The sequence below is a fragment of the Daucus carota genome, chromosome 2 (genome assembly GCF_001625215.2).
Source record: "Daucus carota subsp. sativus chromosome 2, DH1 v3.0, whole genome shotgun sequence".
In the NCBI taxonomy this organism is placed as follows: Eukaryota; Viridiplantae; Streptophyta; class Magnoliopsida; order Apiales; family Apiaceae; genus Daucus; species Daucus carota.
The window spans coordinates 41,772,472-41,787,946 of record NC_030382.2 but is presented as its reverse complement, the minus strand read 5'-3'; the positions used below and the strand labels follow the sequence as shown (position 1 = coordinate 41,787,946).

The following is a 15,475-nucleotide window of genomic DNA, read 5'->3' as shown; positions in this document are numbered from 1 at the left end:
GTAAATCATATTCATCAAAAAATGCAGGATGCAACAACAAACTTACAGGCCTTGAAAACAATTAAAAATATATATATATATATATGAAGGATATCAGTGCAGAAGCAGAAGATATGGCAAAGGAACAACAAAATCAGAAGCAGATAAGAAAATCAGTAGCGGATAAGAGATAAGAAAATCAGTAGCGGATAAGAGAACGTGGCAGGAAAAGCTTAAGCAGATATGAGAAGATATGAGTTAACAGGAAATCTGTAAACTTTTGAAGAAAGTGAGACAGCAGGAATCTAAAAAAGATAGAAAAGACTGCACTCAGAAAATAATTCATGTATCATTATTGTAATACATTATTGAAAGGCTATTGTATGGCTGTAATCAAAACTGAGATCTCTATATAAGAGACCTCATTGTAACATTGAAAATCATCAGTTCTTGAAATACATCTTAAATTTCTCTACACTCACTCTTCTTATGGCAAACTAAACCTCTTCTCCTACAATCTACAACAGAAAAACATGTTCATCAATAAGATATCATATACAAATATTATCTATTTGTCATGATAAGTTATATCATTTAAAGCAGAGATGGTGGATATCTGTCGAGCAACCTGGTTGCAGAGCCTGTTAGACGGGAGGTCATAGAAGGGCATAGCAGAGATCAGGGACTCCGGTGAGCCAATCTGTTTAAATAGTATGATTTATTTTGATAAATAAGATAGGATTTTTATATGATATCTATAATTCATGTTATGCATGATATTGATGAAAAATGTTTGGAAGTTATAGATTGTAGATTTTATTTAAAACATGATTGTTTTTGTTGTAAGTTCTAATTGCCTACCCTCTTTAGGGTTTATTAGATACTAGTAATTATGCCCGCTACGCATGGGTATTTAATAAATTTTCAATAAATAAAATTTAGCTTTGTTCACTTTTATTTATATTTCAGTTTGGTTCATATATTACATGTAAAATTGATATTCGCTTTCTTTAATCAAAAGAATTTATAAGTTCATAAACTCGCCCCACGTTGATATCGATTTAAAAAAAAAAAATCATATTCAAATTTTGTGTATTTATGTCTATATTTTCCTATTCAATAATTTCACTTATATATCAAATATGAAATTACTTTCATTAATATTTTTAAAATATAAGAACTTTTAATTTTAATTATGCGTTAATTTTTATATATTACAATTCACAATAATATTTTTTAAAGAATGTGAGACACGTAGACACGTTGAAATAATATTTTATTATAAGATAGTTGTTAGATTAAATAACAACTATTTTATTAGTATCAACTAATAAAAAGTATATTATTAATATATTGTGACATAATATTAAATTTTCATCCAAATTAATTTATCATCAATATATTTATAATAACTTGTTAGTTATCCTTTTCGTGCTTCCTTTTATTATGCTTGGTCCTGGGTCTTCCTTCTTGTGTCATATCTTCTACTTTAAGATTTTAACTTTCTATCTTTCAAAATATATATATTTGCAGGTTGCCAGATTTTAGGTTTTGTGAGTATATATGCAAAGAGGAGCAAGTATCGGCGGAAAGTTAAATCCAATACATGCAATCGTTAGAATCTGACAAACACTGATATGAACATATCCTGCCGCCTGCAGAATATTGCAGGAAGATCAACACTCTTGCCTTCTCTTTCAGAAGCAGTGTAGCCATATTGAAACTTATGCCAACAACCAAAATTTGGGACAATCTCCCAGACACCTGCTTCTTTTTCAGAATTTAAATCACTTGTATAATATTTGGATTTGTGGGAGGTCTCCAATATTTAATTGAATACCTGCAAGAAGATATAAAGAAACATGAGCAAACATAATAAAATCTATACGAAAGATAACAGTGGGAGATAGAGCACGAGAGTATATTTCCAAAAATGTTGAGATGCTACCAAAACCTGACCAGCTCTACATTGAAAAAGATTTCCAAGATTGAGTCCCCACAACATGGATATTAACTCAAATGCATTCGTGGCTGCTGGTCGTTTTTCTGTTTTCTCAGTTACATGGAACTCATGTTGCAACAATCATCAATAAAAAGAATAACAAAGGTAAAAAAATTCCATTAAGTATACATTTCAAATGTCAGGAATGTTAAATTTTCATTAACTCATATCAGCATATAAAATGCTATGAAGCTTAAAAGGGACAGAACCCCCACTGGCAATACAACCTGGCATAGAACATGATGACCATGCAAGCCAATCTGCAGCCCCGTCATTTTACAAAAACAATTTTAATATTGTTTAGAGAATCTATGATGTTCCTGCATTTATCAACTGCATTACTAAAGGGCGAGTAAATTGCTTCCCTGTTAAGAATGATCCTTATAGCAAGTTGGCAGTCAGATTTCCTCACATACGATAACTGATTGTTACAAATATTAGCTTCACTTGCCTTTATTTCCCGCTAGATCCAACTAAGCACCTCCCGAATAACTATTGTCTCAGCCCAAAGAATTTCAGGAGCAACAGCTCTCATCAAAATCCCATTAATATCTTTGGGCCTCTGGTTATACAACCAACTCCAGACCGAGCACCTTGTGTAAAGATCGTAGCATCACAGTTGCCTATAATGCAGTTCACCGGTGGTTTAATCCAATGCTCAAGATACCCAGCTGAATCTACTGGATTTGTGGGATTATAACTTTCCAAACCTTGAACTCTCTGCAATGCTCAAGACAATGTTAAGAAATTGTTGATGTCAATGACTACGCAATGTGCATAATTATGAGTAATTATACACTTTTAAATCAAACACAAGTTTAAACTTCTACAAAAGATAAAACGAAAAGAGGTGTGTATCACAATTTTGAGGCTTAGAGCAAGTCTACATATTTTTTTTAACCCCAGGTCCTAAGTCGGTCAAACTACCATCAAGTACCAGTCTGCTATATGAAATCCAGCTTATTTCTAGTACTCTAATGAATCAAATCCAACAATCTAAAATTGATATCATTCAATCATTGTACACTCTTGAGTAAGACACTAAAGAACGACCATTTACGCTGGTTATCTGATAATCACAGGTATATAGTTTTACATTGCAAAAATGCGTCATGTAGGAACTGTTTGTTCAAACAAAATAAGCTTTCACTGGACGTATTTTCTATTGTAAAGCAGCTGCTCAATACATAAGAACTATGTTACTCGCTGCAATAAGACACGCACGCCTTGGGCAAATTCTCCCTGTGCTCTCATACGAAGTTGGCGTAAAATCCTTAATGAAACCCAAGGTAATGTTTGCATGATCTAGGCTTAAAAATAGAAATTAAAAATAGAACATCAGAAATTGAGGAATAGATAAAAAAATGGAGGAGTTACGATGATTCCCGGACCTTATAAAGTGTGACAAAAAAGGCCTCTAGCACTCTGACTTGACATCTTCAGCTTCCAGGAAACAATTTCTATCCTATCAGCAATAACAATTCTGCTTGGAATTGATTCAGTCCTTTTGTACACACAACCCAAATTCCATTCTTTACACTGCAATCTGAGTGCAATCATGCAATTCTCCTGTGTAAACAACACCAAACCCACCTCAGGTCGTGACATAAAATTTGGGATACATATAACACAAACCCGACAAAAATCAAAATAACAATAGTTGACTCAATGTTGTCCAGATTTTGTCAATAACATCAGGAAGATCATTCTCATTCAACAACAAATAATGTAAATAAGTAAGATTTGCAAAGGCATGTGATTTTTTTTTGTAAAAATGAAGAAGTTCAGTGGCCCATTTGATCAAACACCTGCCGAATATTGTTTAGAAAAACTTAATAAAAAGGAAATATTAGTGTACAAATAATATCAACCAAGCATTAAAATTAGGGGATGTGAAGATCTTGAAACCACCAGCACCAACCTAGCAAATCCAAGAACAAACCATGGTATAAAAGACTATAAATTTAAAGAAATAATAACAACATAGTTTAGAAAATGTAGAGAACACCTAGTATTGACACAAAAATTGAAGAACACATTTGATACACATCATGAACACTCACCAATATCATATATGAATGAGTTGAAATCATGGAGCTTCAAGTCATTGTAACTTTTCTGTAAAACAAATAAATCGTTTAATCAAGATATAGAGATGATCAAATGCATTAACTTGGATTGTGCGAATGAGAAACTCACATCTTTCATTTTCGTATAATATATGAAAAAATGAAGAGTAAAGAGAGATAAATGTGAATGAATAACAAAGAAAGAAGAGAGATACAATTGTATCAGATTCAAATTCAAATTGATGTATCTTGTTTTAATCACACTGAACGATTAGCCTTATAGTACAACAAAGGTTTCAAAATTCAAAAGAGTTCAAGTATTTTTTGACGCTTGAAAAGGTAAAGATTTGAATTCGAACTCACCTTGATACACTAAAGAAAGTAGTTTCTGGAAAAATACAACATTGTTTTGGACGGAAGCTAATGGAGCTCATGGTGGACCTGGTGGTCACCATTGACTGCTCATTAAATGCTTAGCCAAAGACGGTATTCAATTCACGTGACTTGAAGAATGTGTAGCTTTCCGGTGGCAAAATTTGTAATTAGATATGAAGTCTTGGGGTAGTGCATGGAAAAAAGTGGTTTTTTTATGTAACAGGATTTATGATTTAGAGGGATAAGAAACGATCCCCTGTATTTTCAACAAACTTACAGGCCTTGAAAACAATTCTGCACGAGCACGATTGGATAGCCCAGTGGTGGGTTTATCCTCTGTTGACCCGGGGCACCCGGGTTCGACTCTGGCTCACTCCGAGAATTATTAGAACAGATACTAAGTTGTAAGGCATATAAGCCTGCATTGTCAAAAAAAAAAACAATTCTGCACTGGGCCCCATTGAACACTACCTAAAACAATCCATCCCTTGTAATGCCCATAGCAAGCAGAATGCATACAACAGCACAATTACGACTAACTTTGTCCATGAACATAAATTCTATAAATTCGAAAGTTAGCATCACCAAAAATTAAACAAACTATTTCAGTGACAAAACAATTAATCTTGAAACCTTTTTTTTTTTATGGAAGTCGGCCTTTCATTGACCAAGTCAAAGTATATAGTTGTGACAACAGACTTGACAAACCCATTCACAGGAAGATTAGCCTACATCATATGCCCTATGCAGGGCTCTTCATCAGAGTTTGTACATGAATATTGTCCAGAATCTAATGCTTCCAGTAGAAAATAGGGTAATCCCAACACTCCTCTGCCTCAGAGATATAAAATCCCAACCTTCTATTAATTTAATGTCAAGCTTTGGTAAAACACGATTCTAGTTCTTTTAACATTAAACATGAAAAATGACGGTAGAATATTAGAAAAAAAAACGAGTTCAACACAGCAGCAAAGATAAAACTACCATAAACAGAATTAAATAAGGAACCAAGCTGAAAACGTCTAGAGACTAGAATTCATCCCTAATCAATGTGCTGGCTTAGCCCTCTTTTCCCTCCTTTCCATGGCCGTTTTAACAAAAGGAGCTTTTTGAAGATCACTCATTTGTCTCCATTCTTTCTGTCCAGCAGAGTCTATGAGGTCAAATTGTAAGAAGTCCTGCACTGGATGTCGAATCATATAGTCCTCCATGAAAATGAACATAGCTTCGCTGTCTATTGTTGGGCTAACTGTTTTCTTAGCTTTGCTGTCTAGTGTTGAGCGCTTCAAATAGCAATCAGCATTCTTTGTAGCCTTTTTCCTTGTTTGCTTGCTCGCTCTCCCGACAATCTTGGTATCAGTAGCAGTCTCGGTATCAGCTTTCAACATTGATCTGGTCCGCACCATGGCCTCTTTAACAAACGGAGCTCTTTGAAGATCACTCATCTGTCTCCATTCTTCCTGTCCAGCAAAGTCTACGGTGTGAAATTGTGAGGAGTCTTGCACTGGATGTCGAATGATATAGTCCTCCATGAAAATGAACAGAGCTTCGTTGCCTTTTGTTGGGAGTTTCAGATAGCTAACTGTTTTCTTAGCTTTGTTGTCTAGTGTTGAGCACTTGAAATAGCAATCAGCATTCTTTGTAGCCTTTTTCCTTGTTTGCTTGCTCGCTCTCCCGACAATCTGGGTATCAGTAGCAGTCTCGGTATCAGCTTTCGACATTGATCGGGTCTGCACCATGGTTAATTGCTGCAATACCAAGGTTTGAGGTTTAATTCTGGTTTCACCGTTTCAGTTTGTATCAAACCCTAAATGGGTAAATCCTAATCCAATTTTAAAAGGATACTGCATAAAAATAAATTTAAGCTATTTGCACATGTATTAAAGGATATTAACAGCATCAGTTAAACAAAGTCACACTTGGTTGGCCAAAATTAAAATAGCTATTTCTACTCATACGAGAGAGAGAGAGAGAGAGAGAGAGAGAGAGAGAGAGAGAGAGAGAGAGAGAGAGAGAGAGAGACCTGAGAGATGAAGTGGTGAGAAGCCGGTAGGGCTAGGGTTACGGGGCAATTGGCGATTAAACTAGGGGGACATTCTTATACTCTTGGAGATGCTCTTACACCCTTCGCTTCTGCCTGGTGCGATATCACCTGTACGACAACTCGTTATTGCCTCCAAAACAGCTCTTGTACCATTTCTCGCCACACAAACAAAACGGTACGTTAAAGAAAGCTGCATCAACATCAACATTGATCTTTATCATATCTCCTTCCGGTTTAATCCAGTTCTCTGTTCCGGTTTAATTTTTTCCTAGCACAGTGCAAGCAAAAGAGCACTCAACCAAGCAATGTGAAATTGTTTCTCTTTGAGATTGGCAGGGAGGGCAGATTGAACTAAGACTTAGAGCATCTCGAGCAGTGTTTCAGAGAAGTATTCTAAATATATGATAAACAATTCAAATTCTAAATAATATAGATCCTATATTGATCACAACTCCAACAATGATCCTCATTTGTCTTCCTTATTATTATTATAATATTAAATTCAAATTCTTTTAACAAAAAGATAACAAAAAAAATATGGGAAAGAGTGTGCAAAAGATGAGAGTTGAATATTTAATCATTAAAAATCAAATAAGAAATGAGATAGGGATTCCCTACGAAATGAAAAATGGATCCTAACATTTAGGGAATGAGTAGCTCGAGTGAATTTTTGTGCATATTTTTTAAAATAATAGCTTAGGATCTCATATAACTAATCTGCTGGAGATGCTCTTACATGCCTAGAACGTACTCCCTCCGTCCATCTGGGATGTATACGTTTGGAATGGACACGGAGACTAAGAAAAGTGTATAAAGCAATGTAAAGTAACGAGAAAGAGAAAGAAAAGTAGGTAAAGTGGTGGGACCCATGCATATTTAATGGATAGATTGGAAAAGATAGGTGGAATTTTTATAGTATTATAAAAGTTTACTATTTTGAGAAAGTTTTGGAATGTATAGAATTGAATGGGACATCCCGAAAAAAAAAGTGTATAAAAATCAGAGGGACGGAGGGAATAATTGAGTTCCAGTAGGAAGACAGTTGGATGCAGCATGCCATAACAAGTCTTTTACTATCAGAGCCACTCGAAGCTTCCATAACTTGTTCTAAAATTCAGAACTTTCTATGTTTGCCTCCCTCTCCATGACTTCTCTGGATATGCACTTATAACTGAGAAATGACATGACTTCTCAAAAAACTGTTAGTGCCATTCACGCAATGGTCATTTTTTTGAAAAGTATGTTTATATTTTCAAATTTTATAGTCACTTCTATAATTTTATAAAATTCAAATTTTATGATTGTATTTTTATAATTTTGTAAAATTTATAATACGAAAAAAATGTCAATTTTTTGAAAACTACCTTCATATTGCTCCACATACTCTGACATTTACTCAAATCACCTGATATAATACAATTTTTTGTTTAAATAATACTCTAACACCGGTACATGAAAGTATTAATATTCATATGTCAGTAACCTGACCTTATTAAAGGAGAGTATATACGATAAATTTATTTCGGAACTCGATTTTGTTCATATTCGAATTTCTCGATTTTTTCAAAATTCGAATATTCATGTCAATTTTAGTTCGGTTATCTAAAAACCAAAACCGTGCTGAATTTAATCGGTTTTTATAAACAAAAATCAGACCTTTACCAAACCATAAAAATCAAGTTCGGTGAAAACCATTCAAACCGATTCGATCGGATATCAGTCGGTTTGGGAAAATCCTGACATCCCTACAGACAGGGAGCACCTAGAAGTGATGCACTGATCAAGAGAATTTGGTTATTAACAGACGATGCTGAAGCCCAAGCAAGAAGAGCAAACAGATTGACTATGTGAACCTAGTAATGACATATGAACGAGTTTGAGAATGATATTAAATCAGAATTGTCTTAATGTGTACTTTCATAATAACGATGTATCCAACTTATATATACCGCCTCAAACTCAACTAAGTCGGCCTCAGAGGATACGTCAGAATAAAGCATAGGGCCCTTAGTGTCGATCAATTTATCATCCTTACTGTTGGAAGCAGAAAGTTCATCGGCTTTTTTCATTTCTTCAAGAATACCTCGAGCTTTAGACAACTCTGCAAGCTGCATGGCTGATTTATTTTCCTTGGTAAAGTCCCCTGGATCCTGTCTGAAAACTGGATGAACCCCCATATCTTTCTCATTTGGCATACATGCCTGATCCTTGGATACCACCACAATGTTAGTCACACATGGTTCATCTGACCTCTGTAAGGCAGTCAATGAAGATGCTTGCGCCTCCAGTAACACACTTGATGTTTCCACGCCTTCATAATCTGAGACTGCACTGCTTGTATGCGCATCATTAAGTGAAGCTAGCACCTCTTTCTCTAAATTATTATAACCAGAAGGAGCTTTGCTATTATTCTGTCTCTGAATGACCTTTGGGGTCTCCATATTGGAAGAAAATGCTAGCATTTTGTTCATGGATCCGATATCCTCTCTCTGCTTCTTGTACAGAGACATGGCATTCTAAAAAAGATATACAAAAAAAAAAAATGCAAGACATTATTATAACCAGAACCAGGAAGCATACAACTTATTGTGTGATTTTCTTAAATAAAGCCACAAAAGAACAAATCTACTTTGTAGAACTTTAAAAGTAAATGATTCAAACATAGCTATTGTGTCTTCCAACTCCTGTTACATATTTACTCAACTTCCTAATTTCTCAGCATCTCTGTCAAGCAATCTATTTCCTTAAAAGGACATTCACTGCTAAACTTATGGGCAAAAGTTTTGCTCCTAATCTCTTTCGTTTGTGGATAATACTCTTGTCTTTATTTCTAACTTGGTTTCTTTTAAGTTTTATTTTGGAAAACAGTTGCATGTAAATTCTTTTTTTGAGTGTCAATTCTTTTTAAGAATCCTACCCTCATTAAAGTACCCACACTGCAATTTAGGCATGAAAAACCCTAGGTTCACATAAGGTCCCTGTGTATCTCTGATATTTAAGAGATTTCTACTTGCCTATCAATGTTAAGATGATCTTTTTGGGTGTTTGAACTTATTTCTCAACATATAGGTTACTAGTGGCTAGTAAAATGAAACATGTAAGTTGCTGCATTCAAAGCTATAAGAGCACTGATGCTTCCTGAGAAGAAGCATCATAGTAAAACTTCTACCTAATTGGAAAACTAGAAGAACTACAGGGACTAGCTAAGCAACAAAAAACGGTTGTTGAGAAACTTCTGCAAGCCAACATAATAAATTTAATAAAGCAGAAATCATAACCCAGTCACGGAGAATAACTCTGTGATGACGTATGTCGTGGGTTCTTTTCATTAGAGAGAATAAAACTCAATGGAAGGTATTTTAAATCAATCGAGCATAACTATGACGAATTCACTCCTGCAAGAAGCTACAACAATAGGGTTCCACGGTACAGGTAAATGAAACAAACATGCATGCATTCTTATATCAGTCGCAGTAAACATTTAAAACAAAAGTTTAACATAATATTACATGCACTTGCAAGTACCTGGAAAACCGAATCATTACTGAAAGGTACATCAGTCCAAATTTCATTAGCAAGATCGCACTCAAATATCTCCTGTAATAGTAAAGTGAAAAATTAATATACAAAATTAAGTAATTAACTAAAGAAAATTAATCTATACAATTAACTAAAGTAACAAATTTAGCTATTGTTACAACTCTAATTACAATTGAAAGATTTGATGAAATTAAATAAGCACAGAATCAATACTTGAATGAAAATAAATGAAAAGATCAAACTAGTTTTCAACTGTGGTGTAATTTAGCTAATGCAGCCTTCTTTTAGCAAATTTACCTCCATGTATATCATCATGTATTTATCCTCCTCTGTTTTGATCTGGTCCATATTAGTCAAGCTAGTTAACTGGTTATACAAATCAGGTTGAGTAAGATCTGCTGAAATGTCAAGCCTGGATAAGTAGATATGATAACTACTAGCATTATTGTCTGCAAAAATCTCAGATCTATCACGACTCTCCTTGGTAGCACCCATGGGAGCCTCAGCAATTATATTACCAAGAGGATAAGGGGAATGAACGTCAGAGCTACATTCTTGAGAGTAAGGGTGAAATAGCTCACTCTGTGCTTGCTGATTTAATTGTCCAGCTGAAACATTATTAGCAGCACCTAAATCCTCTTTCTGTGGAATAGAAGTCAAATCTCCACTCAACCCATTGTCTTTTCCTGACCGCAGGTCTGCATTTGTATCCCGTCCACGTTTGTTTGTCTGGCCTCGGTTTTGATCCCAATCTGATCTCATGTAACCATGAGTATGTGCATCCCAACCATTCACAGGAGGGCACGAATCATCCACTGGATTCTGCCAACCAATTGGACACCCATGAACAGGAAAATTTTTAGTGACAGGCATGTTAAAAGGCAGCATGTTATTAAAATCCATTGTTGGTCTAAGATCAAATATTTGTGGGGTATGCAATTGCTGCATCGCAGGAAGGAAATTTACAGGAGGAACATGCTGAAGAGGCATGAAACCACTTGGCACATTGGAAGGCCAGTTTGGGACACCATCCCAAGCATTTACACGGGATCCAGTTTTAGAATTACTATTTCTCCTGTAATGGTTGTTTGACCTGCCTCTGGTGTCATCTTCAGAATAGCCAAAAGGCGAGAAGTCCAATCCTTTCCTGAATGGAGAAGGCGGCACAAAACTACGGGTAGAGTTGCTATTTCTTTTTAAAGGTGGTAAATTAGAAAAACTCTCCCCGTCTACTTGTGAGAGCTCATCCACTAAATGCATCTCCTTCTGCATATCCAAGCCACCTGCTTCTTTCCTACCAGAATAATCCCTAGAACTGCCCCGCCTCATTGCAGATTGTTCAGTATCAAGTGCTTTCCTGATTTCAGAGCTATTCAAATGCCTTCGCTCAGTATTTGTAGATGATAGGGACTTATCTGCCATACTCAATGGTGAGGCCCGGGCATCTAATCTGTCATGAGACAATTCATCAAAATGGCTATCATCGTTTTGAGTGTATTTCTCTACTGGTCGAGCTGAAGTACTTTCCGTTCGTCCAGCACGAAGAAACTCCCTGCTAGATTTTCTGTTGTGCCGAGCTTTCTCCTCACAGCCATATTCTCTGGGATTCGGTTCTTCGGGAATTGAAACCCTGAAACAAAATTTTAGCAATGTTTAAAACTGTCTAAAGGAAACATCCAATGCGGAGCAAAAAAGAGTTTACAAGTACATAGACATAAGTTTTCATATAAACATAACAAACAAGATTAACGAATTAAATAAAATTGTACTCCACTTAGATTTCATAAAAGAAATAAAGATGATCAGCAATTTTATACTAACTAAACTTTTTGGATCATAAACCTGTAGAACATCCAGCAGAAGAGTTACCGAAACTTTCTTCTAAGATCTTTCCACATCCATAAATCTAATGCTGGTAGCCTTCATTTTCATACAACATATTATGAATTTTATGCAACATGTAATAGTATATAACTCATACTTTATAACGTATACAAGAGGCATCAGTGTACAAAATAGTCTCATGACAAGAGTTAAACACTAATATAATGTATAGAAGCCAAGATCACATGCCTGTAATGATCACTTGCATCACGAGTACTGGAGTTGGGAGAATTCCTTCTATAACTATAGTCCAGACTAGTATCTACATCTGTCTTACGAGAATTGGACGATCCTTTTTCAGTAACGATGTATACTTCATCGTTGTTCATAGACTTCTTCTCCACATCAGAGTGTTGCTTGTTTATACTTTTATATCTGACATCACCGTAGCCCTCTCTGTCAGTAAGTCTTTTCTTAACCATGTCGCTTTTGTATTTAGTGACCCTATCATCGCAAGTGGGACTAGAGTCATGATTGCTCGACTTCCTCTGGTTAGGATCTATGGTATCACTTTCATTTCTTGTATGCTTCATCTCAGATTCACTATCATGATCTTTTAAGGTGTACCTGTCCATGAACTTCACATCCTGAGCCCTTTTTTCTCTATCTCTGTCAGTCTCAGCCTTTTGCTTGGCATCTCTGTGTCTATTGTCCCGTTCAATATGTTCATAACGCTTTTCTTCCTTCTGTGGAATAGTTTTGCCATCTTTTCCGTACTGACAACCATTGTGCCTGTCATTGTTATCATATTTATCAACATGTTTAGGATACTTCTCCTCCTTGTGTCTGGTATATATGCCACTGTCTTTACAATATTCATCATCTCGGTGTCTACTATCTATAAACCTATCTTCACTATACTTCTCATCCCGGTGTCTATATTTTTTCTCAGAATTGTCTCGATATTTGGCATCCTTGTACCTGCTGCTCCTGTCACTTTCCTTTTGCAGTTTATCCTCCCTTTGTTGAATATCTTTATCATCATCTTCCTGATACTTATCTCTACGCCTTTCATCCTTGTGCCTTGTATCTTTGGAGCAATCACCTCTCAAAGATCGTTTGTCAAAAGCGTTATATATGTCATCTTGATGTTTATTCTTATCGCCAAGGTAATCTACTCTCTTCTGTACCTTTTTCTCTATTTCCTTTTCTACCTCGTAATTCCGTATATCATCTTTTGCTACACCCAAAGCAAAAGAAAAGCAAGAGGTTGACCGATTAATAATATATCAATTTGAAAAAAAAAAAAATGCAATTATGTATTGATGCAGGACAGCAACCAGTACACATTAGAATTATAAAAGAAATATAGAAATATAAGCATTGCCCCAAAAGCATTTAATCCAAAAATTACTAACATTATCGAATTTACTAATGAAATCAACCAGGTGACTAGAAATAAACCAGCAGTTTAGCATGCAGTGCAGACAAGGAACAGCAACAAAATGACCAAATCTTGCAACTTCCACTTCTTTTTGAGAATTCATGGTTAATAATGGACCAAATCTGTACTAACATAAGATAACAATATGGAACACAGGTGTACAGGCATCGCTCAAGGCCTCATGAGAATAAGATACGAAATAACTGAAGAATGTCCGGCCGCCATATTACCTATTACTATATATTAATAATAGGCCAAGAAACAACAAAAACTATTATCTTTGCAAATTTGTATAACACAGTATTCATAACTACTGAGAGACTTAAGATTTGCAAGACTGTTTTCTATTTTAGACACTAGCACAGAGTGAAAGGAGATTACAACAAAAAATGCAACAAACTAAGCCCCTGCAGAACTTCTCACCTTGTATGAATAATTGAATATAGTAGAATGCATTTAACAAAAAAATAATTATAAAGCATAAATCCTTAAATCAAATCTTGATTTAATTTCCCACATTGTATGCCATCTTCAAATTCTAATAACTTCCCTAACCATCTATACACAAATATTGACCATAGATCATACTGGTTTGTGATTATTATACCTAAAGACAAAAAAATTTAACATGGAACAAGAGTAGCTGCATCATCATCAATTAAGACTACCATAACTGACAACTTAACTTTGGAAAATTGAATGTTCCAGAAACCAAATTACATGTTAGACCTATCAAACCAACATCAGAAAGGCTCAAACTACAACCATGATAATTAAAGTCATTCAAAAAATTACCATACAAATTTGCAATAAGCACATAGAATCTTGCTGAGTTAACATATATCCCCACATCTTCAATTCCTTGTGATTACAGAAGTACCTACTTATTCACTTCTACCATACAAGTCCAACACAAGTACAAATATCATATGCATGTTTCGTAACTTCCCTACAACTCTCATTCATATCAATTAGTGCAATAGGTAAGCAACATGTATTACCAAATAACAATTCAATGCCCTTATTTACAACCTATACATAATAATTAATAAACATAAACGCACATATACAAGTAAAACACAAACATCTATAATTCAACATATTTGAAAAACTGCATCAATAACTCAACTTACCAGCAACTCCTCTCCCTCTTCTGACCTCCCTATCTCCACTACCATCCGACCGCAATCTCTTCTTCACCACTTCCACATCCTTCCTACAGTCATTCCCATTCTTATCGCACTTCCGCTTCAACTCAACTCTCCCTTCACTCCTCTCCTCAACCTCCCCCCTCCTCTTCCTCTCCACCTCACCAATCTCCTCAACTTCTTTTCCTCTCAATTTCCCAACTTCCACTCCTCTCAATTTCTCGACTTTTACTTCTTTTCCTTTCGATTTCTCACCTTCCACCCCTCTCAATTTCTCGCCTTTCACTTCTTTTCCCCTCGATTTCTCAACTTCCACTTCTTTCGATTTCTCACCTTCCACCCCTCTCAATTTCTCGCCTTCCACTTCTTTTCCCCTCGATTTCTCAACTTTCACTTCTTTCGATTTCTCGACTCTCTCTTTTCTCCTTCTCGACACAACCACCTCGCCACTGAAATCACCATCACTATCACCAAACATATCAAACTTCCGCTTCTCTACACGCGCCAATTCATCAGAAACCCTAGCTGCTGATACATAGTCATTACTATTCGGCTCATACACATTCACAATATCAACTTCACAATCTTCCGAGTGCTCTTTAACAAGCTCTTTTGTGTGGCGACTGCTCTGCCTGTGCGATTTGCTTCTTGAACTTCGAGGCATTTTATTTGGAACAATTTAGTGCTAGAATTTTATCCGAAACCCTAGAAAATCAAAACGAGAGTATAGAAGAGACCTAGCAGCAGCACAATAGAAAGCGCCGGCGGAACATAACGCAGAATTAGTAGCTTTGGGCAGTTCTCTAATCCCCTCGAGGGTAAAAAGAAAAATAATAATATCCAAATAAATAGTTACTTATATTTTTAAATTAGAACTAAAAATACTGTGTAAAAATATATTAAAAGTGCTCATTATATATTTAAAATTTGTCAATAATATCCTAAAAAAAGAGAGAATAATATAAAAAAATTATTTTAAAAAAATTTGGAAGGGCTTATTACATTTTAATTTATTCCATTCCTGATCTTTTGGAATCAATATACTATCTT

The 15,475-nt window shown here is 35.4% G+C and overlaps 2 protein-coding genes across 6 annotated transcripts; both read right to left on the bottom strand.

Annotated features, from left to right (window-relative positions):
* Positions 1–1,521: 1,521 nt before the first annotated feature.
* Positions 1,522–6,868, bottom strand: LOC108206545 (uncharacterized). 5 transcript variants are annotated; one of them, XM_064087584.1, is made up of 6 exons: positions 6,449–6,868; positions 4,414–6,173; positions 4,045–4,099; positions 3,373–3,550; positions 2,433–2,701; positions 1,522–1,819 (listed from the first exon to the last, which is right to left on the bottom strand). In XM_064087584.1, the coding sequence occupies exon 2, from the start codon at positions 6,162–6,164 to the stop codon at positions 5,472–5,474; it is 693 nt and encodes a 230-aa protein (XP_063943654.1). In that variant the 5' UTR covers positions 6,165–6,173; positions 6,449–6,868; the 3' UTR covers positions 1,522–1,819; positions 2,433–2,701; positions 3,373–3,550; positions 4,045–4,099; positions 4,414–5,471. The 5 variants fall into 5 exon arrangements, 4 of the variants coding, with proteins under 4 accessions (XP_063943654.1, XP_063943653.1, XP_063943655.1 ...); XM_064087583.1 differs by lacking the exon at positions 1,522–1,819 and adding an exon at positions 3,853–3,902 and having other exon boundaries at positions 2,084–2,701; XM_064087585.1 differs by lacking the exon at positions 1,522–1,819 and adding an exon at positions 2,084–2,301.
* Positions 6,869–8,341: 1,473 nt separating this feature from the next.
* Positions 8,342–15,240, bottom strand: LOC108209523 (uncharacterized). The gene is made up of 5 exons (XM_017380470.2): positions 14,411–15,240; positions 12,083–13,073; positions 10,307–11,639; positions 9,995–10,066; positions 8,342–8,985 (listed from the first exon to the last, which is right to left on the bottom strand). Exons 1-5 carry the CDS (start codon positions 15,087–15,089, stop codon positions 8,374–8,376), a joined length of 3,687 nt encoding a protein of 1,228 aa, XP_017235959.1. The 5' UTR covers positions 15,090–15,240; the 3' UTR covers positions 8,342–8,373.
* Positions 15,241–15,475: the final 235 nt, after the last annotated feature.

Coding starts and splice junctions, on each gene's coding strand:
- LOC108209523 (XM_017380470.2), bottom strand. CDS start 15,089: ATGCCTCGAAGTTCAAGAAGCAAATCGCACAGGCAGAGCAGTCGCCAC. Junction 11,640..12,082: donor GATGCAAGTGATCATTACAG/GCATGTGATCTT, acceptor ATTTTGTTTCAG/GGTTTCAATTCCCGAAGAAC. Junction 10,067..10,306: donor ACATGATGATATACATGGAG/GTAAATTTGCTA, acceptor TTACTATTACAG/GAGATATTTGAGTGCGATCT.
- LOC108206545 (XM_064087584.1), bottom strand. CDS start 6,164: ATGGTGCAGACCCGATCAATGTCGAAAGCTGATACCGAGACTGCTACT.